Source organism: Podarcis pityusensis (assembly GCF_964106645.2).
Source record: "Podarcis pityusensis genome assembly, chromosome: 18".
Classification (NCBI taxonomy): domain Eukaryota; kingdom Metazoa; phylum Chordata; class Lepidosauria; order Squamata; family Lacertidae; genus Podarcis; species Podarcis pityusensis.
This window is the reverse complement of record NC_138043.1, coordinates 11332414-11354742: the sequence shown is the minus strand read 5'-3', so window position 1 is coordinate 11354742 and position 22329 is coordinate 11332414. Positions and strand designations below refer to the sequence as shown.

The 22329-nt window shown below is 49.2% G+C and overlaps 1 protein-coding gene across 3 annotated transcripts; it reads right to left on the bottom strand.

Annotated features, from left to right (window-relative positions):
- Positions 1-51: 51 nt before the first annotated feature.
- On the bottom strand, positions 52-21062 carry SUGP2 (SURP and G-patch domain containing 2). Of its 3 annotated transcripts, none has more exons than XM_080988594.1 (11): positions 20912-21062; positions 18461-18582; positions 14373-15869; positions 12848-12965; positions 11603-12051; positions 9325-9436; positions 7899-8314; positions 7729-7790; positions 6769-6911; positions 3595-3718; positions 52-3396 (listed from the first exon to the last, which is right to left on the bottom strand). In XM_080988594.1, exons 2-10 carry the CDS (start codon positions 18573-18575, stop codon positions 3595-3597), a joined length of 3036 nt encoding a protein of 1011 aa, XP_080844720.1. In that variant the 5' UTR covers positions 18576-18582; positions 20912-21062; the 3' UTR covers positions 52-3396. The 3 variants fall into 3 exon arrangements, with proteins under 3 accessions (XP_080844720.1, XP_080844722.1, XP_080844721.1); XM_080988596.1 differs by having other exon boundaries at positions 52-370; XM_080988595.1 differs by lacking the exon at positions 20912-21062 and adding an exon at positions 20731-20873 and having other exon boundaries at positions 52-3718.
- Between the last annotated feature and the right edge of the window lie 1267 nt (positions 21063-22329).

The window sequence follows — 22329 nt, the reverse complement described above, 5'->3', positions numbered from 1 at the left end:
CCTGACACCTATGTATGTACGGCAGCTAGAAGTAACAGCCAGGAACTGAAATGAGGCTAATAATCAGGTTCATGTTTATTGAAGGCTTTTTTGTTAAAAAATAAAATAAAGCAAAATGATTACATGCCATTAAACATTTAAAAAAGAAACTATGAATCAGCTAACAAACTTCTCTTTCCACTACAGGTCAATACTGTTCAGATGGCACAGGAAGGGGGGGGGATCCTGATCAAGAGCCACTGAAAAAACACCACCATCCCCAAACGGAGGGTTGGGGGAGAGACACAGGATAAAGAATACATATGCCCTAGCAACTGCAGCAGGAAAGTGTTCGTGGATGCTTGTGGTCTTCGTGAGAGAGCCTGGAAAACTAGAATAAGAAAAAAAAAACACTAGTGAACCAAATTGGCTACCAAGTGGCCATTTTTGCTCTGCGTTTGAAAGTATTTTTGCAGACCCATTAAAGATGTTCCCCAGAAGTTGCCCAGTGAAAAGCAGATTGTTAGAAGATATCACACACAGGAAAGGAGTGGATCTTGGGTTTTAAAATAACCCCGAAAGATCCTTGGGCGAAAGCAACAATGGGAATTTAAGTAACACCAGTGTTGCTCAGTTCAATGCTGTCCTAAAACAAATCTTAGCATAAAGGAAGACCGGCTGTAATCATGATTATCTTGAAGGGTTGGAGAAGAGTAAAAGTCCTCTTTGGCCCCATCCCAAGAAAAACAGTGTTCCATCTTTAAATAAAATTTTAAAAAAATCAAAGTTTGCTATGTACTCCTGCAGCTGTGGAGAGAGTCCAGAATCAGCAGGACCACCCCAACAAAATTGGGTTTAAACACACAGCCATTTATTCCCCCAGCCTGGATATGAACATTCGTAAGTTGACACCCCAAGAATTGAGTTCAAGCCACAAAGGCAACAGAATCAGCTGGAAGAGAGGAACGCAGCCCTCCCACAAAATGCAAGAGAAAACATTTCGGTTATGCAGTCATCTCACTATCTGCAAGCTCCTGAAGTCAGGAGGAGAAAAGGTTCTAGCAACTCGAAAGAAGACACGAGAGTTGGCGGTAAATATGAGGCGGGGTGAAAACAAAACTGTGGCTGAACACAGAAGCTTCACATCAAAGAAAAGGGGCTATTCAAACAGCAACAACTCATTTATGGGCCAGGGGAATCAGCAATCTGACTCACAGGGGGCCAAAAGGCCAGGTTGGGCTGAGAGCCAATGTAAAAATAAAAATAAAAATGTGATGCTCAATTATGAAAGAGAAACCAAAACACCCCTAGAAATTAAGCAAGAGAGTGGTTTTAACAGGAGGGTGGCCAGACCCCTGTGGCAGCTTCAGCCTGACAGAACTGGATCCTGCAGGCCGAAGGAAGGGGGTCTCGTGGGGTTCTTCAACATCTTGCTATCAGCAGCAAACTTCTTGGCTCAAACAACAGCGGGAGCCCCACCGATTCCCATGAATGACTCTTGCATTTCTCAGAAAGGCAGAGGAAGAAGTTCCCCATTGCATGCGCCTGATGACGGCATGGAGCTCAGGCTGACTTCAACACCACACTCTTTGATTCGGAGTTTCCTGGGGCAGAAAAGCTTGTTCTGAGCGGGAAGGAATGCCGCAAACCACAGCAGAGTGTGGTTTCCCACTGAAAAGTCCACTTTGGCTATGAAGGGGGAAGGAGGTGCGGATGATCCGGCACATCACAAGACCCCCACCACAAATGGGTGGCTGTGAGAAACCAAGGTCCACAACGGACAGAATGTTTCAGAGTTAACAACTGGTTTGTGTCCGGTCACCAAGATGAAGTAGCCTTTTGCAGAAAAGCCGGGAGAGGCTGGGTGGCAAATCGTTACTGGAGAACTCCAGAGGGAAAATGGATGAAAGAGAGTGTGTGGACACTCATCATTCAGAAAACACTGTCAAATTCAAATCGGGATGCTGTCGAGACGGTCGGTTCGTAATTAGAGTTCTTGCACATTCTAGAGGGGTCCTATTCAGCAATGGAGTGAACCCAAATTTCAGACAACCTTGTACCCCCCGCAAAAAAAAAAAAAGCTCTCCAGAGATCTTCCTGCAAGAAAACAGCACTAAGGTTCCTTTGAGGAAAAGGTAACCAAGACTGTTAAAGAAGACAGAAATGCAGGCCAAGCAAAATCCTGCATGCCTCGCTGATAACACAGACCTCAGAAACAAAAGTGAGATTCGTATCTGCCCTACATGGTATTGGTTTCTACATACTGTTTGTATTTTATTAAAGCAAACAAAGCGATGGTTCAATAAATCGAACAAGTAATGGTTATTCAATAACTGCAGCTCGTCGTGCAGACCCAAAGCAGTTGAAAAGAAAAAGACATCAAATTGTGTAAAGGTGGAATTTCTGAATCTTGCGAAAGGCAGGATGATCATATTGTCCACATAGAGGACAGTACAATTTTTGTCCTGTCTGGAATGGATACAGGCACACACACCCCACCTACGCAGGGGTTATGCTCCGGGGGCCCCACATGCTGAAGTGAAATTGCATAAAGTGGGGGGCATGCTGCTTTAATAGGGAGGGCGCATGGGGAAGACAGACTCACATGCGTCGACGGGGCTGCTGCCCTGAGCCTTCCATCCCATCCCTCCCGGGCAGCAGTCCTGAGAGACTTCCAGGCCACAGTTGTTCACTTCCTTTGATTTCCTCCTCCCCTCCCCTTACCGCTTTGACCCACAGCCCCCCGATCAGCTCAGCTACTCACACTCTCCCCCCGCCCCTCCTTTTCTCCTCTGAGCACTGACCCTGCCTTGTTGGGAGATGGATTTGTGCCTCACCTGCTGGCTCAGGGCCGCACGGCTAGTGGGGCACTGGGTTGCCCATCCTCTAGGGTGCCCTTGAGAGGTGCTTTCAGACCCAGCAGTGCAGTGCCCAAGCGCTGATCCCATGTGCCCATGTCCCCTCCCTCTGCCCACTCACACCTTGAGATTGTCGCTGCAGCCAGGACCAGGCTGGTGTGTGTGTGTGTGTGTGTGTGTGTGTGTGTGTGGACATGTGCCCCACAGCACTCAGAGTGGGGATTTGAGCCGCAGGTAGGAGCAGCCAATTGATTTATTATTTCCCGGCACTGCATGCACACGTGGTTGTACGCAAGTCAGCCCTGCGTAAGTGGGGGGGGGGGAAGCCTGACATCCTAGGTTCTTGTTAAGAGATTTGCTCAACAAGACCCAGTCGTTCCTGCATCCAAAGAATGGCAATGTTTTGATTTGTTTAGGAGGTTACGGATTCTTAAGAGCAATTTGCTCTTCTAATTGCTCCAAATCTAAAAGGGGTGGGGGGTTCTCAGAAGATGGCCTGTCCTCTCTCCAGACCTCTCTCCAGCACAATGATCTTCGCTTCTTTGGTTCAAAGCTCATTCTGGTCATTCATAATGGAAACAAACATGAAAAAAACAGTTAAAAACAAATCCAGATAAGCACACACAGAAAATATCTCCCTGGTCAAAGAAGAAGAAGAAAAGCTTGAAAACAGAAGAAGAGAGAAACAGTTATTTTAATCTTGCAATTAATTCAAAAGGGGGTGGGGGACAAAGCTGACTTGCTGCAGACAACCTACCTATTTATTACAGGCTCTTTTCAGATAGTACATCTGGATCATCCTCTGGCGGAAGGTGGCAAAGGTGTCCTCCTTGTTCTCGTCCCCCGCCACACCCAAGCCCTCCCCCGCTGAGGTGGAGCCCCTAAAAGGGAGGCAAAGCAAAGAGAAAGTGAGCACGCACATGCCCAGTCACGGCTTCCTTGACCAAAGCGCAGGGCCAACGGGCGACGTCTTGGCCGCTGTGTTTCCAAAGAGGTGACCGAGCTCCAGGTCAGTCCTTCCCCACGCCCAGTTCCTCTGGCTCGTGCCAACCCAAAAAGGATAGGAGTCAATTTTGGACAGTGCTAGGAAACAGGCAAACAAAGCTGCACCCTTAACCCCTTGCAAAAAGAAAAGAAGTAGAAAGGCATGTTGAGATACGTAAGAACATCAGAAGCAGGTGGATCAAGCCAAAGGGTTCAGCATCCTGTTTGCCCAACCAGATGCCCCCAATGGGAAATCCACAAGCAGGATTCGAACACAGCACCTGGCATTCAGAAGCACTGCTGCCTCAGAGTGTGCAGATGGAGCAGAGCCATCCTGGCTAGCAGCCATTTGTCTCATCTTCTTTCAAAGCCATCCAGCTTGGGGGCCATCCTGTGGCAGCGAGTTCCACAGCTTAACCACAGACTGCGCAAAGAAGGGCTTCCTTACATCTGTCCTGAATCTCTCAACGTCCAGCTTCGTTGGACGTCCATGAGCTCTACAGTGTTACGAGGGAGAAAAACCTCTTTCCGTCCCGCTTTCCCCATGCCGCGCATAATTTTATAATGCACCTTTTCTCTGAGCTACAAAGTCCCAACTGCTGTCTCCTGAAACCCATACCAGTTGGTGGCCATCCCTGCCTCCTGGGGAGGGAGCTGCATGAAGAAGGCCTTTCTTCGGGTGGGAGACCCCGGGGTCACGGCTCATAAAGGAGCCGTTTGCTTCATTCAGCAGCGGGTCTGTGAGGGTGCTGGGCAGGGGGCGTCCTCCCCACCCCAGCTCTGGCAGAAGGCGAACACAGCTCCCCAGCACTTGCAAAACAGCTGCTCTCACTACAGATGCTCCTGTCGAACACACGAAACTTAGATGCCATCTCAAATCGCTGGTCCAGCACAGTAGGTGCTGTCTGCTTTGAATGGCAGAAAACGTTGGACCAGCTAGCCAAGACCCACTTTAAACAAGGGGTGGTTTGGATCTTATGGGTGAGATGTGCAGGGTGCTCCCCTGCCAAAAGCACGAAGCCTGGCAATGTGTCTAAGACAGGGATGGGTTGTTCTCAGAGCCTGGGCTCATCTTTGCCTCTCACAGAGGCCATGAGGTCAACTCTCCCCATGAGGAAGGACCATGTTGCCTCTTAAGCATTTGTAAGAACTCGGCCATTCCATGTGGCAGCTCCTACACTTTGGAGCTCCCTCCTTCCCTATTGCAGCCAGCAGCAGTTCTGTTTATAATTATAATTTTATTATTTATATGCCACTCACCTGACTGGGCTCCCCCAGCCGCTCTAGAGTCTCAACAAAATATTAAAAACACAATAAAACACCAACCATTAAAAACTTCCCTGAACAATGCTGGCTTCAGATGTCTTCTAAAAGTACCAATTTTTCTCTCCGACATCTGATGGGAGGGTGTTCCACAGGGCGGATGCCACTGCCAAGTAGGCCCTCTGCCTGGTTCCCTGTAACTCCATTTCTCACAATGAGGGAACTGCCACAAGGCCCTTAGAGCCAAGTGTCCAGGCTAGACAATGGAGGTGGAGACGCTCCTTCAGGTATACAGAGCCAAGTCAGTTTAGCTGACTGCAGCCTCTGGGAGCTTGTGACAAGGACTTGGGGGCATTGGCATGAAAGGACCAGAGCGCTGCCTTGTGGTATATGCAGGACGGCCAGGAAGCTGCCATGTTTGTCTTTCTGCCTGAGAATGTGCAAAACTACAACAGCAGCAAGTGAAAGCTGGTTGCCTTGATGGAAGAGAAGACAGAACTTAGAATCATAGAATCATAGAGTTGGAAGAGACCACAAGGGCCATCGAGTCCAACCCCCTGCCAAGCAGGAAACACCATCAGAGCACTCCTGACATATGGTTGTCAAGCCTCTGCTTAAAGACCTCCAAAGAAGGAGACTTCACCACACTTGAGTCTCACCTATCCACACATCAAGTTATTGGGCCAGATTAGGAATTTCTAGCTAAAGAGAGCAGACGACTGTTCTGGAAGAGTGATGCAGGGTGAGTGTCGGCCCCTAGAGAAGATCATCATCCACTGCAGGAGACAAACCCTTAAAGATGATATATTGAAGGCACAAAGGTAGATGATTCCAACCCAAAAGAAAAGTCGGAGGACCAGCCTCATGCTTTCTGTGGCACGTCACCTGTGTTCTGCTGGTACATACTGTGAAGATCACAGAGTATCTCTTTGACACACACCGTGATGCTGTCAATGCCTAACAGAAATGGGGAGCATTCCTCAGCACCATGAAAAATAAGCAAGGTAGCCACACCAGAAAGAGACGTGGGTGGCGCTGTGGGTAAAACCTCAGTGCCTAGGACTTGCCGATCGTATGGTCGGCGGTTCGAATCCCCGCGGCAGGGTGAGCTCCCGTCTTTCGGTCCCTGCTCCTGCCCACCTAGCAGTTCGAAAGCACCCCTAAGTGCAAGTAGATAAATAGGTACCGCTTTATAGCGGGAAGGTAAACGGCGTTTCCGTGTGCTGCGTTGGTGCTGGCTTGCCAGAGCAGCTTTGTCACGCTGGCCACGTGACCCGGAAGTGTCTCCGGACAGCGCTGGCCCCTGGCCTCTTAAGTGAGATGGGCGCACAACCCTAGAGTCGGACACGACTGGCCCGTACGGGCAGGGGTACCTTTACCTTTACCTAGCCACACCAGAACTCACTTCCCATAAATCACTTAGAAGGTACCTGCAAGTTTCTTTCTGGGAGGGCTAAAGTCTTTGGGTTTTTTTTGTTTTCTGTTTCTAAACGACAGCTCAGAGCTGGGGGCGCCTGCCCAGGGGCACCACTGGAAGCCCTTGTGGGCAGAATGGTGCCTGCTGGCACTGAGTTGGCGACCTCTGCAACAGGGAATAACTGTGGTGAGATATCAATCCATTCCAAAACCTGTTTGTTTTTTTTATAAAAAAAAGGAGTGTGCCACTCGCTCACGTGCTACGTACACTTTGACGGGGTCCTTGATGCCCTTTCCATGGGCTCCAAGCCCAAGGCCTTCCTTCCAGCCCATTTTCTGCAGCATCTGGAAGCCAATGTTCTTCTGGTTCAGCCGCTTGTGGGAAAACTCCAAATCCTTTGATTTCTGCCACTGAGAACAAAACTGATCATCAACATCATTATCATAAAGACCTGGCTCAGCTATTGAATTAAGGCAACAGAATGCCGTAGCAGATTATTATTAATATTATTAATAATAATTTGTATATTCTAATAACATACAATATTATTTTAATAATTTAATAATAATTTGTTTCAGTCTATTGCAGTGTTTCCCAAACTTGGGTCTCTAGCTGTTGTTGGACTACAACTCCCATCATCCCTAGCTAGCAGGACCCATGGTCAGAGATGATGGGAACTGTAGTCCAAAAACAGTTGGAGACCCAGGTTTGGGAAGCCCTGGTCTATTATTTTAACTTTTTGTGTGTTTTAAATTATGCTGCAAGATTTTTTTAGTGATAACTTTGCATTTTCATCGGCTTTTTTTTTAAATTAAAAACTTACCCTAAAAAAACACACAACACAACGCTTTGAGGTTGCTTCTGTAGTCAAGCTGTGGGTAAATTTTATGAAGAGAAATAAAGAAATGCACTTTGAATAAATGGGCAATTAACTGATCTTTTAAAATTTTTATTGTCTTCTTCAGAAATTTGTGCGAACCACTCCTCTAAACAATGCTTTTTATAGGGTTGGGGACATTGGGGATCAGTTCAGGGAACCAAGGGGGCCTGAGAAGGTTTGGGAACTGCTGGGCTGAGGTTATTGCCAGTACCTAACTGGTGAACAGAAGCTCACACTTACATTTTATGGAGGTTTCAAGCTGGCTTTGAAAGCTGCCCTGGGAGGCCTCTGCCTGGAAATCTCTTAAAGAATAAATGCACGTATTTATTATTTTGCCCCCTTCTCACCTTATTTTTGTGGGACTGATAGCCGCGGGGTCGGTCATACGCAATCCGGACGGGGTCGTGGACTGTAATGCAAAAAAAGCAAATCCAGAGGTCAAAGGTCAATCCAGACACAAGCAAAATTTGACAAAGAATTACCTGCCAGGCTTAACCCGCCCAGCTGCCTCACTCACCTTTCGGTTCATCGATGAGACAGACCCTCTTAGAGCCTGGGATCAGGCCCACCTTCAAGGACCTGCTGCTGGCCCTCTTGCGCCCAAAGGCCCTGCCCCGCAGGGGACCCTGGGCAGATGCTTCTGAGGTGGGGCCCTCAGGCTGCCCTTCTCCAGCTGTACTCGAGGCTCCCACGCTGGCAGACCCTGCTTGAGCTTCCTCCTCTTCCATTCCAGACTGGGGAGCTTCCTCCTCCTCCTCCTCCTCCTCCTCCTCCTCTTCCTCCTCCTCCTCATTGTTCTCCCAGTCGCCCTCCGAGGGTGCGGGGCTCTCGCTGGCAGGCCCTGGAATGGCGCTGAAGTTCATGGAGGGGCACAGCTCGTAGACTTTCATCCGGTAAAACCTGAAGGCTGAGCTCTCACGGTCATGCAGGAACCTGAGAGAGAGCACAGGAGGACTTCACTGCACTGTTGCTGTGTGACATTTCTGCGTCGCTTCCCCTATGAGGACCCTGAGGTGGCCCATACAAGTATTCTGGGGACAAGCTGCAGCTCTGAGCTTCACGAAAAGGCTTGTTCACTGATTTATTTCTAAAAACATTTAGATACCACTGTATCAAAGAAATATATCACAGCGGTTTGCAACAAAACTATAACCCATCTGCTGCACTGACTGAGACTAGAATGGGGTCACTGTGCCCCTAAAGGACCAGGTGTGCAGCCTGAGGGTCTGTCCATGGAGGTGCAAGTCAATCCTATGTCCAGGGCAGCTGTCTACCAGCTTCATCTGGTATGCCGGCTGAGACCCTCCCTGCCTGCTCCCTGTCTCGCCAGACTGGTCCATGCTCTGGTTATCTCCCACTTGGACTACTGCCATGCGCTCTACGTGGGGCTGCCTTTGAAGGTGACTTGGAAACAACAACTAACCCAGAATGTGGCAGCTAGACTGGTGACTGGGACCATATAACTCCGGTTCTAAAGGATCTACACTGGCTCCCAGTACGTTTCCAAGCACAATTCAAAGGTCTGGTGCTGATCTTTAAAGCCCTAAACAGCCTCGGCCCTGTATACCCGAAGCAGCACCTCCCCATCGTTCAGCCCAGCCACTGAGGTCCAGCTCTGAGGGTCTTCTGCTGCTTCCCTCCCTGTGAGAAGTGAGGTTACAGCGAACCAGGCAGAGGGCCTTCTTGGTAGTGGCGCCCACCCCGTGGAACGCCCCATCAGATGTCAAGGAAATGAACAACTATCTGACTTTTAGAAGACATCTGACGGCAGCTCTCTTTAGGGAAGTTTTTAATGTTAATAAATATAATAATAGTAATAGTAATATGCCACCACTTTACAGATGTTGAATGTTGTTACTGCAATGCCTGGCTCATGCAATAAGGCTTGGGGTGCTCCAGGAGCATGCCACATGATTTTCCCGGGGAGGGAGAGGGTAGCTCACCACAAATCCGGGTTATCTGTGCTGTTGTCGATGCTGAACTGCTCAATCTCAGGTCCCACCTCCGCCACAAACTTGGCCAGCCTCTCTGCTGTCACCATCGTTTTGGGATCCACTGGAAAGCAGGGGGTGGGGTGGGGGAAGATAACAAAATTATTCCTGCTCCATTTTAAACAGGGCTTATATTGCTGGAACACTGGTGGGATACAGCCACAAAACACAGGGATACAGGACACTAAATAGGGATGATGGGAGTTGTAGTCCAAAAACAACTGGAGACTAGAGCTGGATGATATCCGGTTTTCAACACTGTGATATATCAGCAGCTAAAGACCGCAATATTTAGATATATCATGGTGTCTGGAATGTATCTCAGCTGCAGAAAATAATACAAAATTGGCATGTGCTCTGCTAACTAGGCTCAGGTGGCCTCAGGGGCACAAAGGACCTTCCATCAGGTTCAGGTGGTGGCCCAGCCATGCCCTTAACTTCATCTATGCTCTAGTAACCTCCAGGTTAGATTACTGCAGCACATTATATGTGGGGCTGACTCTAGACAGTTCGGAAATGTCAGCTGGTGCAGAATTTTACAGCCAGGCTGCTCACCAGGGCAAGGTGGTTTGAGCATACTGCATTGATCCTGGCCTGCCAATGAGTTTCTGTGCTGTTTTTTGCCTCTAAACCTTAAATGGCTCAAGGACTGCCTCTCCTCATATGAACCGACACAGACCCTGCCCTCATCCTCTGAGAGGTCCGGACAGTGGCAACAGGAGAAGAGGTCTTTTCTGCAACATGGTCTGACTCGTGATAAGACAGCTTCCTGTATTCCTAATGTTAAGAAGAGCCTGCCAGAGAGGTCAACCTCCTGAGTGTCCCCATAAGATACCCACAGGGAAGATCCCAGAGAGAATTATAGGAGCAAAGGCCAGCTCAGCAGAGGAGCACCTCCTTTGGATTCAAAGGCCCCTGGGCACAAAATGCCCACTCCCACTGAAGGAGAGGAAAGAAAACACCATTGGCTCAAGGCAGCTGTTCAGTGGGCCAAAGGATATGACTCAGTGGAAGGCAGCTCAGCAGCTCAAGGGTCACAGGTCCCACCTCCAGCTAAAAAGAAGGGGAAAGAACCTCTCTGTCCAGGGCCCTGCAGAGGCACTGGCAGGCAATGCAAAGCGAGACCAGGCTAAGACTGGGTGATATCTGGTTTTCAACATCACAATATATCACCAGCTAAACATCATGATATAGTGATGAATCATGAAGTCTGAAAAAAGGGTGCAACTCTGTACAGTAGAGGCATTGGCTGGCTTCGTGGTTTTTCCTGCTCTTGTGATTCCTTGTAGGGGAGAGCTGAGCCAGCAGAGTTAACAGGGGCTGCAGGAATTGAGAGACACATTGACTGGCTTCAATGTTTTTCCCCAAATTGTGATTTTTGCATAGAGCACACAAACACACACAAACCACAATTTGTGGTATGTTGCCAGGTCAAAAATTATGAAACCGATATCATGATATGGACTTCAAACTGGTTTTGGATGATATATTGCCAAGTCCTCCTAATAAATTACAATAAGTTTATTATTTGTATTCCACCCATATGATTAGGTTGCCCCAGCCACTCTGGGCAGCTTCCTATATATAAACATAACAAAACATTACACATTAAAAAGCTTCCCTATACAGGGCTGCCTTCGTAAGTATTCTAAAGGTGGTTGTTGTTGCTGTTATTAGGTAAAGGGACCCCTGACCATTAGGTCCAGTTGCGGATGACTCTGGGGTTGCGGCACTCGTTTCGCTTTATTGGCCGAGGGAGCCGGTGTACAGCTTCCGGGTCATGTGCCCAGCATGACTAAGCCGCTTCTGGCGAACCAGAGCAGCCCCGCCGGAGCGGTACCTATTTATCTACTTGCACTTTGACGCGCTTTCAAACTGCTAGGTTGGCAGGAGCAGGGACCGAGAAACGGGAGCTCACCCCGTTGTGGGGATTCGAACCGCCGACCTTCTGATCGGCAAGTCCTAGGCTCTGTGGTTTAACACACAGCGCCACTCGCATCCCTATTATTATTATTATTATTATTACTACTTATTAAATTTGTATACCGCCCTATACTTGCAGGTCTCACAGATATCGTGAGTCACAATATATTGCCAGGTCAAAAATTATGGAACTGATACCACAATATGGATTTCAATCCAGTTTTGGGTGATACAAAGTACTGATATATCGCCCAGCCCTAGACCAGGCCACATCCTGCCTGTCTTGTCCCCCCTGAAATTCACCTACCGTCAGGGAACTGGCATGCTAGCCCAAGCGAGCTTCCAGCACTCAAACCTTCCCCGGGCGCATCTTCTGGGTCGGTGGCTGAGTCGCAGACTCCCGCCTTTTCCAAGGAGGTCTCTGCTGGGTGGGCTTTGGGGCTCTGCGGCAGGCCCTGATGCTGGAGCACTGTCCCGGCGGACAGGAGCGTCTGGGTCCCCACGGTGACCCGCTTCACCCTCTGGGCTCTTGCCACCCGCCGCTGAAGGATCCTGGGCCTCCTCTTCGAGAAGAGCCGCTTCTTGATGCGGAGGACCTTGCGGGCGCGCAGCAAGGCCTGCATGACAGCCAAATCCTGCAGCTCAGGGGTCTTCTCCTGCTTGGGCTTTTCCTTGGCTGCAGACCTCAGCCGATGCATCTCGGACAGCTTGAGCTTGTAATATTTGTGCTCCAGGCTGTCCTCTTCCTTCAGAAACCTGTTTTGACCAGGGGGGAAAGGAGCAGCTAATCAAAACAGTAGAATTATCACGAGAAACAATTTACAACAATAACTTAAAATGTACAAAAAGTTAAAAAGAATAGACCAAAACCAGTTAAAATTCACATCAACTTTCTAAACATCTGGGTAGGCTTTTCTGAACAAGAATGTTTTCAGCAGGCACCGAAAATGATACAGTGAAGGCACCTGCCTGATATCAATAGGCAGGGAGTTCCAAAGTGTAGGCACTGCTTTGTGAAACGATTTGAGTTATACAAATAAGGAGCCGGTATTAAAAAGGTAAGTTAGGCTGGCCCGAGAAGCCCTGTTCCTGGCAGGCTCTGAGAGTCAAGGGAGCGGAAAAAAACACAAAACTACCAGAGGATGTCCTCCTCCTTTCCTGTGTGTGAGGGGAGCACCCTGTTGCAATAGTTAAATAAAGATCAGGCTTACTAGCTGCTTTGCTTCTCAATATTCTCTGGTTGGCCTCTCTTTTCTCCAACCGATGGAGAACCTACAAAGGACTCTATAAGGGCTCTTGTGTTCCCCATGAGGGAATAAGGGCAGATTTTCATTTATTACAGATGGCGACCACGAAGGGACACTCGGTTGCTGGATTTTGGGGGCGAGGAAGAACTGGTGATCCAGCACCCACCAGGCCATTTGCCAGGAGGGCCACCAGTCCTCCAGCGATCCCAGGGTCTGGAAATAACTGTAGTGCCACTGGGGCTAACCAGAGGAAGCAACGCTTGATCAGGTCAGCCATAAAAAAAACACTACCAGAAGATATTTACCAGTACTCTGGGTTGTCCTTCAACTGAGCTCTCTCTTTCCCTTTCAGAGTGCCGGAAACGATGCCCTCCACCATCTTCTCGATTGTCTCGGTGACCTTCTGGTCAGCGCGTTGCGGAACTAGGACAAGAAACAGGGGTGGGGGTTAGGATAAAATGAAAACCTTCCTTGTGGGAACCTCACAATCACAAACGTACAGTAGGGCCACAACTCACGCGTGATTTACTTATGCATTTGCAGCTTTGCATGGGAGGAGGCGGGGGATAATAAATAAATGGAGAGATGGGGAGGGTGGTGGGCAGTTGGGAGAGGCCATCTGAAATCTCACGAGACCTTTCCAGAGCCCAGCAAACCAGAGGGCATAAAAAACTATTTCCGCACCAGGTGTTCCTGCCGCAGAAAAAGCTTTCAAGCTTACTGGGCTCCAGGAAGGTCACACGAGACCTCTGGGAGGCTGGGGGGGGGGGGGGACTGCGAGATGTCAGATAGCCCTGAAAGCCTCCAACAGCCTTCCAGAGCCCTCACACCACCTTCCCAGAGCCTGGTTCTCTGCTGCAGTGTTGAGGAGTCCACGGGGCAAATGAGGAAATTATTCCCAAGTGCAGGCTGCACGCAAAAGTAAGGCAGAGAGAGCTATGTGGGGTCAGTTCTCAGGGTCGCACTGACTTTGTGTGATTTTGCCTTTGCACATGAACCCTTAGAAAGTAACTCTGCATAGGTTGCAGCCCTCCCATATTACAGATCCTGCCAATAAGACATCAATCCTCATTTTTCTGAAACTGCCTGAGGAAAAGGACAAATCATTAACATTATTGGCGATTTTGGGTGTGGGTTTTTCCTTTGGGTATATTTAATTTTGGGGAATGGGAAGGCAGGGCAGAGCAAGCCCCACCTCGTGCCAACAAGCCCCAGACCCAAAGTATAACCCTGACAATTCAAAATGCTGGTGCTGACCTTTAAAGCCCTAAACAGCCTCAGCCCTGTATACCTGAAGGATTCTCTGCACCCCCATCGCTCAGCCCAGACACAGAGGTCCAGCTCCGAGAGCCTTCTGGCGGTTCCCTCCCTGCGAGAAGGGAAGTTACAGGGAAACAGGCAGAGGGCCTTCTCGGTGGTGGCGCCCACCCTGTGGTATGCCCTCCCATCAGATGTCAAGGAAATAAAGAACTATCTGACTTTTAGAAGACATCTGAAGGCAGCCTTGTACAGGGAAGCTTTTAATGGTTGATGTTTTATTGTGTTTTTTGTATTTTGGTGGGAGCTGCCCGGAGTGGCTGGAGTAAGCCAGTCCGATGGGAAGCACATGAATCGTAACATCATCACCATTATTAACCCTAAGAAATAAAATTAAATGCTCACAGGGACCCAAACAACAGAAGCAAGGTGGGAGAAGAGGACAACGACTCACAAACTGAAACAACGTGAACGCTAGAAAGTCTATAGATGGAAATAATTCTTCCCCCAAAGAAAAAGGACCCAGCCGCCCCTGACAACAGGCAGAGTCAGTGGGAAGCAGCACCCGCTTACTCTTAATCTTCGGCTTGGGTTCCGGAGCGCCCTGTGAGCTGGGGGTCTCCGCACTTGGCCTCTTCAGCTGCATCTGGGACCCGCTCTTCTCCAGCCAGCCCTGCAGGTGTTCGATGTACTCCTTCCCAAACAAGGCCGAGGTGTCAAAATTGGGGAACAAGATGGGCAGAGGGGCCACCCCCTTCAGCCCGATGGCCTCCAGGATCTTCTCCTGCCGGAAGGAGGAGGCCATGGCGAAGGTCTGGCCGACGAGCACCAGGGCCTTCCGGCAGAGGGAGGCAGTGGTCTCGAAGGCGGCCGTCATCTGCCCTGGGTCGCTGAAGCTGCTGGATTTCAAGCTCAGCTCATAGGCATTGCAGGCCATCAGGAGTGGGACAGCGCTCTTCAGGAGGCAGGCCTGGAGGTGCATCATGTACCGGTCAAACGGTTTGATGAGCTGGAAGAAGCCGTTCTTGGTGGCCACCAGCTTCTTTTCCAGCAGCAGGTTCAAGAACTGGCCGTCCACTTTGGGCGTCCGCAGCGCCGGGTGCTGCAGAGTCCGCACGACGGAATAGCAGAAGTCCTGGTGCTCCATCTTCAGCGAGCACTTGAAGGAGGCCAGCATCTTGGCGCACGTCTCCGTCTCCAGCTTGAAGAGGATGCGGAACATTTCCATGTACTCCGGGTCCTTCTTGATCTTGTGGAAGCCGGCCCACTTGATGATCTCCACCCCAAAGGTGGTGAAAACATCCAGCGGGCCACTGAGGTCCAGCTGCGGCTCTTTGTGCTGGGCATGCCTCACGGTTTCCGGGTCGCCGTGCTGCAGGGCACCCCTCAGGGGCAGGGACGGCCGCTGGCCGAGCTGAAGGTGCTGAGCGGGGAAGGCCCTCCTCTTGGAGGGGTGGGCAGGCTCCCCCAGCAGGTCGCTTGAGGACAAAGCCTGGACCCATTTCTTCACGGGGAGGACCGCATCTGTCTTGCTTTTGACCAGGCCCTGCGGTGCCCGGATGCGCTTCGCCGTCAGGTCCCTCCCCGCATGTAAAGAGGGAGCAAACTCTCTCTCCGCCTCCAGGCCATACTCCAGACTGTAATCCTGACTCCTCACAGTCCCAAACTCCTCTTCCAATAGCCCTGGAGAATGGAAGCCACTCAACAGCTCTGCTGAACTGTAGTCAGCATCGCGGAGCCTGGAGGTCTCTCGGGAGGAGGCACGGCCATAGTCCCTTTGCCGAGAGGCCAGGCGACCGTAACCCCGCTCCCTGGTTGATGGGCCGGGGAGCTCCCTTTCCGCAGAAGACAAACGGCCGTAGTCCCGGTCACGGGAAGGGGCCTGGGCGTAATCTTGGTTCCGTGAGCTTGTGGGTGTGTAGTAATCCTCCTCCTCTGACTGATAGGGAGGCACCGAATAGTCTTCGTTGGCGGCTTCTCCCCTCCAGTCGCTGTGCAGGTACTTTCTCTCCTCATGGAAATCCCCGTCCTCATCCTCGTACTGGGTTCGCTGCACTGGGCGCGAATGAACTGTGGGGGGAAGAAAAAAGAAAGCTATTTCTCATGGCACAAAACCAAGGACACCAGGAGAACTCAACAGGGTCTTCTTCAACAAATTGGTGCAACATGATGGTACCTGTGTAAAAACTAAGTAAAACAAAATTGGTGCAAAGACTCTTTTGTAACAGAATGGCATGACTTTATTACGTACATTGTTGAAAGATTAAAATAGAGGCCTCTCCTTACATTATAAAATCTTCTGGATAACTTTGATAAACAGTTTATTGCCTTTTACACAAATAATAGTTTGATATAAAAACTGGGAGGTTTTGTGTGCAAGGCAAATGCTCCACTACTGAATCTCAGCCTTTCTCAAGCAAGCAGGATTTCCAAACAGGAGCCAAAACCCAGAGGTAGAAAACCCATGTTTTGCACGCTCTTAATCTCAGGGTTGTGGGTTCTAACCCCATGTTGGGCAAAAGATTCCTGAATTGCAAGGTGTTGGAATAGACAACCCTTGAGGTCCCTTCAAACTATACAATTCTATGATTCTATAAAGGCAAGAGGGTATTTATTTGCAAATTTGCAGAAAACTGAAAGTCTAAAGGTCACCAAAAGGGATCTGGAAAGGGTATCATTTGAAGGATGGAACTGGAGGGAGGAGGAGGAAAAAAAGGGAAAGCAGGAGAACTTATTTCCTTGATCCAATAATAATAATGATGATGATGATGATGATGATGGAAGACCTTTAGATCACTGGCCTTAACTGATGGGTTGGGACCCACTAGCACAGCGGTTCCAATCTTTTAGGGGCTACCACTCCCTTGGTTCAATAACTCATCCCCAGCACCCCTTAACCTACCCTCTGAAAAGAAACTGAATAGCAGTTTGCATTACCCACTAAAGAAAATAAAAATGCCATAAAACTCAAAACAGTTAACACTTAATTGCACATTTATTCGTAATAAATAATAATAATAATTTATTATTTCTACCCCACTTACCTGGCTGGGTTTCCCCAGCCACCCTGGGCAGCTTTCAACAGAACATTTAAAACAGAATAAAACTCCAAACATTAAAAACTTCCCTAAACAGGGCTGCCTTCAGATCCAATAAATTAGTTGAATTAATTCAACAACTTTGATGAACTTTTCAAAATCTGATAGTCATCCCTCAAGTACTCCTGCCTCTTAGTGCCTCTAAGTTATCTCCCTGCCCCTTTGGTGCCACTGCACTTGTGGGTCATAGTCTGGTCCAAGGTGAGTTGCAAAAGGAGCACTGCCACCATATAAATTCATGAAAGATTAAGAAATGCATGTTTGGGTTAAAAGTGAGTCTTGGGGTCTGGAAAAGTTGGAGACTACTGCTCTAGGTGATGGTGATAGATACCAGCCCCAGGCATCCCGGCCAATGGACAGGGGTGATGGGGATGTGTATTCCAACAGCATTTGGAAGGGACTCGGGATTCCTGGACTGGGAAAGTTTTTTATTTCACATCCACATCAGCCTGGATAGCTCACTCAGTTAGAGCATGGTGCTGATAATGCCAAGGTTGCAAGGTCAATCCCCATATGGGACAGCTGCATATTCCTTTATTATTATTAAATTAGTATACTGCTCTGTACCTGCAGGTCTCAGGAGAGTTCACAAGATAAAATCGCAATATATAAACACAAAACACACCATAAAAATAAAAACAAGAACCACCCAACAACCCCACACCAACACCTTTTAAAAGGCCTCTGGATGGCAATCAGCCAAAGTCCTGGTTGAATAGGAACGTTTTTGCCTGGTGCCTAAAGGTGCTCCCTGGGGAGAGCATTCCACAAACAGGGAGCCACTGCAGAAGAGGCCCGGTTCTTGTGTTGCTGCCCTCCAGACCTCTTGTAGAGGCAGCACATGAAGAAGGGCCACAGAACATAATCTCAATATCAGGGTCAGCTCATATGGAAAGAGGCTGTCTTGAGGCACTGCAGGGGGTTGGACTAGATGATCCCCAGGGTCCCTCCCAACTCTACAATTCTATGATCATTGGGACTTTTATAAGGTTAGCAGCACACTCCACTTGTGGGCTGGCCACTAACCACAAACCCTTTAATGCCAAGCCAAGGGAACCTTTTCTGCCTTAATGGACATATCCCATTTTGGGAAGACCTTCTGCGCAAGGGTCGAGGCTGAAGGGGTGCAGCAAAGAAGGTGAATCCAACCTTTTGACAGTAGGCTAGTTGCTGCACACACACTTGCACTCATGCGTCTATCAATCTACCCTCCATCCTGGCAAGCAAAAGGCATGGTCAATGCTCAAGGACACATCCCAGCTACACAAAAGCACTCGTGTGTGTGCACGCACACATGCAAGGCAGGGCTGGCAAGGAGAGTGGCCTGGGGAGAATCTGGAGGGCGGCATCTGCCCTCCAAGACCTGAGTGTCCCCTGCTTTAGGGGAAGGTCTTAGAAATGGAAGAGCGCGAGGCATGTGGAATTATTTTCTGGCTCAGATTAAATTTACTGGGGTCATAACGCTCACCTAAAACAACTTGAGTCTCTGAGGCCGGAAGCAGGAACTGGGTCAAAGGCTGACCAGCACCAACAAATAGCTCAGGGGCATTGGACCAACCATACCTCTCAGCTGGTGGAGGGCCTCGTCGATGGGGTCACTCCTGTCCAGATGATGCCGTTTCGCCTTGACTTGCATGAGGGCGTCAAAAGACTCCCGCGCCATCCGCCGAGCAGCCATCTGGGCTCTGGAATGAGAAAGGAGGAAGAGTTAGGGAGGAGGGGGAACAGTAGGCATCCATATCGCCAAGCGATCCTTTAGAATGATTCATAAATCAGGGAGCAAGTAAAATAAAGCGAGTAAGTCTCTTCTACTACATGCCCTGAATCTTCCAGTGTTCAGCTTCACTGGATGCCCAAGAGTTCTACTGTTAGGAGAGAAGGAGAAAAACCTTTTCTCTATGCACAGCAGAGGGAGAGCGCTATGGACCTCACATTCTTGTTTCTGGGCTTCCCAGTGGCATCTAGGTGGCCAGCATAAGGACAAGGGGGGTGGATGCAGCAGGGATTTTCTTATGCTCTACCTGCTCTCAAACGCATCAGGTGACTTACGCCAGTGTCTTCAACTGCTACCAGGCCAAAGCCTAATCTATGGTGGGCCACAGCAGCAGCATTGCCGAATAATACTAATAGTAATAATTTTTATTATTTATACCCCACCCATCTGTGTTATATGTAATTTTTTATTTTATTTTAACAAGTGGGTCCCCAACGCATGTTGAAGACTAACCGACTTACACCTCTGTCACCAGATGCAGTATTCAAAGCTGCATTACTCCGGCTTCCAACTTTCTTCCAATGAAAGGAGACAGTAACTTTCAGCTCGCTGAGAGCCTCCAGGGCAGCAGGTTGGAGGACAGCGGAGTTTTCATTTTTAAGTTTTGCAAGACTGGGCCAACAAGTTTAGAAAGGAGCCTCTGGGGTGGGGTTAAAGGAGTGGCCTACTCTTCTCTTGTCCTTGTTTCTGCTGAAAAGCATCCACCATCCATGTTGAGAGGTAGAGCTGGGTATCATCCGCATTCTGGTGAACACCCAACCCCAACCCCCTGGTGAACTCTCCCAGCCATTTCATGTACAGTCATACCTCGGGTTGAAGTAGCTTTGGGATGAGTATTTTCGGATTGCGCTCCGCGGCGACCCAGAAGTAATGGAACGCGTTACTTCTGGGTTTCACCGCTCGCGCAGATGCTCAAAATGACATCATGCACATGCGCAGAAGCAGCAAATAGCGACCCGTGCAGAAGCGCGGATGTGGGTTGCGTTTGCTTCAGGATGCAAACGGGGCTCCGGAACGGATCATGTTTGCATCCAGAGGTACCACTGTAGATGTTAAAAAGCATGGGGGAGAGCATGGAGCCCTGAGTGGTCCCGAACACTCATCTCCCACCACTACTTTCTGGACACTGGCCAGCAGGAAGGAGCAGAACCCCTGCAAGGGTCGAGAAGACAGATTTTGCCCATCCAAGCTGCTTGTTTGCATTCTTGGGGGGCAGGGTAACAAGTTGAAACTGATCCCATAAAACCTGGCACTCCCACGATTTTATCTGCAAAAGCTTTGCAAAATAGCTGCAAAGGGGGATGTTGAGGTCCAGCTGCCGCCTCTCAGCTTAACCTACCTCACAGGGTTGTTGTGGGGGATTGAGGGGAAGGGGAGGGCCACGTACGCCGCCTTGAGCTCCTTGGAGGGGGGCTATCGATACCATAATACAGTGTTCCCTGACACCCAACCTTGGGCCTCCAGCTGTTTTTGGACTACAATTCCCATCATCCTTGACCACTGGTCTTGCTAGCGAGGGATGATGGGAGTTGTAGTCCAAAAACAGCTGGAGGCCCAGGGTTGGGGAACACTGCAATACATGTATTTTAAAAATTCATTTATTGCACAAATAACATAAAGTACATACAATACAAACATTACACATTACTGGACAAATGATCCAAGAAATTACAAACATAGAAAAGAGGAAGGAAAGAAGAGAAAAGAAAAAGAAATAGAAAATGAGTTTGTTTAAAATAAAAAGAACCTTCCAACTACTGTATACCCGTTGTACTATTTTGCGATTATTTTTTTTACACAGTTTCCTAGAATTGTTTTTTTTCCTCCTCCTTAATTCTGATTTCCTCCACCGTTGCATTATTTTACAAGACTCATTCGATGTCTGCCAGGAGACTTTTGCTACCCTCATAATTTAAAATATCCTCAAATACTGGGGAGAGAGCCCTTTGCCCAGCACCAAAACCAGTTAAGAGTGGTGGCAGCAGGAAAGGTTCTCCAAGCTGGCCAACCCTCTTTGGAAGGCGCCTCAAGGGCAGGGACCTCGGGGTTGCCAACTTACCAGGCTCTCCCTTCAGGCCTCAGCTCGCAGGGCCCTGGAAAGGTGAAAGGCGCGCTCGCTGCTGGCCTGGGGCAGGAAACGGGCTGCTCCAAGGCAGAGGAGGAGGCTGCCTCCAGGTCAGTTGGCAACCTCTGCCCTCCCCCCCCCCCGACTCCCCCTTTCCTTTCTTTCTTTCACTTACCGAAGGCTGAATAAGGAAAGGGAGGGGGCGGAGTTCCCCCCTTATTTAAATTAGGACAGAATCTCCTCAGCAACGCGCAGCCTCGAAACCAGGCCGGGAAGAGGGGGCTGCCACTACGCACGCGCAGAGGTTCCACCGCGCACGCGCAGCGGCTTCCTACCCAAGCCCCGCCCTTTTGAAAAGATCTCGCGCCTCCGCCCTTCGGCCTTCCCTCTTGTGCGCACGCGCAAAAGAACCCCCCCCGCAAACCCCGCCCCCTGCAGACGTTTCCCCGCCCACCAGCCCTAGTTATGCGCAGGCGCGGCGAAGTGCCCTCGGCCCCCCCTTCCGCCGCGAGGCGCATGCGCACAACGGGCTTGTCAACTTTTCTCTCTTCGGGCTCAGCTGCTTCTGCAGACGGAGGCGCTTCTTTTTCTTTCTGCTCCAAGTGAAGGAATCCCATTGGTGTAATTTCATGTTGTAATCCGCCCTGAGCTCTACGGATGAAGGGCGGTGTGCAAATTTAATTAATAATAATAAGTAGTAGTAGTGATTGCTTCCTTTTCAACAGAAACGAGGAAAAGCTGTTTTCCAAACTGGCAAAACTTAGACATGAATCCTAGAATTGTAAAGTTGGAAGGGACCTCCAGGGGTCATCCAGCCCCCTGCAAGGCAGGAATCTCAGCTCCAGCCTCCAGGAAGGCTCTTTTTACTGCCCTTGAGTCTCTCGGTGAGCTGGAGGAAGGCTGAAAGCTGGAGTAATGCAGCTTTGAATATTGCATCTGTGAAGAGGGGTGCAACTCGGTTAGTCTCCCAACATGCATTTAAAGACCCACTTCTTTAAAATAAAATAAAATTCTTCCTTTGGCGACCACTTGTAACCAAGTAAGATTGTCTTCCATGAATACGGTCTTAACAGTGTGTCCACAAGTGACTGTGGAGGCCAATTCTGGATCCACACGTCCTTCCACAGTGGGGACATAAGTTTCTGGGCAGGAGTTGATCACGGAGAGGATTTGCCAAACAAGACTTTCTCTTAGCACATTTCTCCCTTGCGTCCTGAGTTTCTGCTTCAAAGTCTGTGATACCTTTGGTTGAGGCTGTTCTCCAATTGGAGCACTCACAGGCCAGTGTTTCCCAGTTTTCCATGCTTATACTGCATTTTTTAGATTTACCTTCAAAGCGTCTTTAAACCTCTTTTGTTGTCCACCAGCATTATGATTACTATTCTTGAGTTGGAAATAGAATAGTTGCTTTGGAAGACAATAATCAGGCATCCGCACAACATAACCATTCCAAATAAAATACCGGTAATACATAAATGGCCATATAAAACAAGCTTGTTCCATCTTCCATGGGGCAGCCCTTGAGATATCAGGAGATGGGGGACCACCAGGGGGCGCATTGGAAGATGGCTGACAATAACATCTCTCCAACCC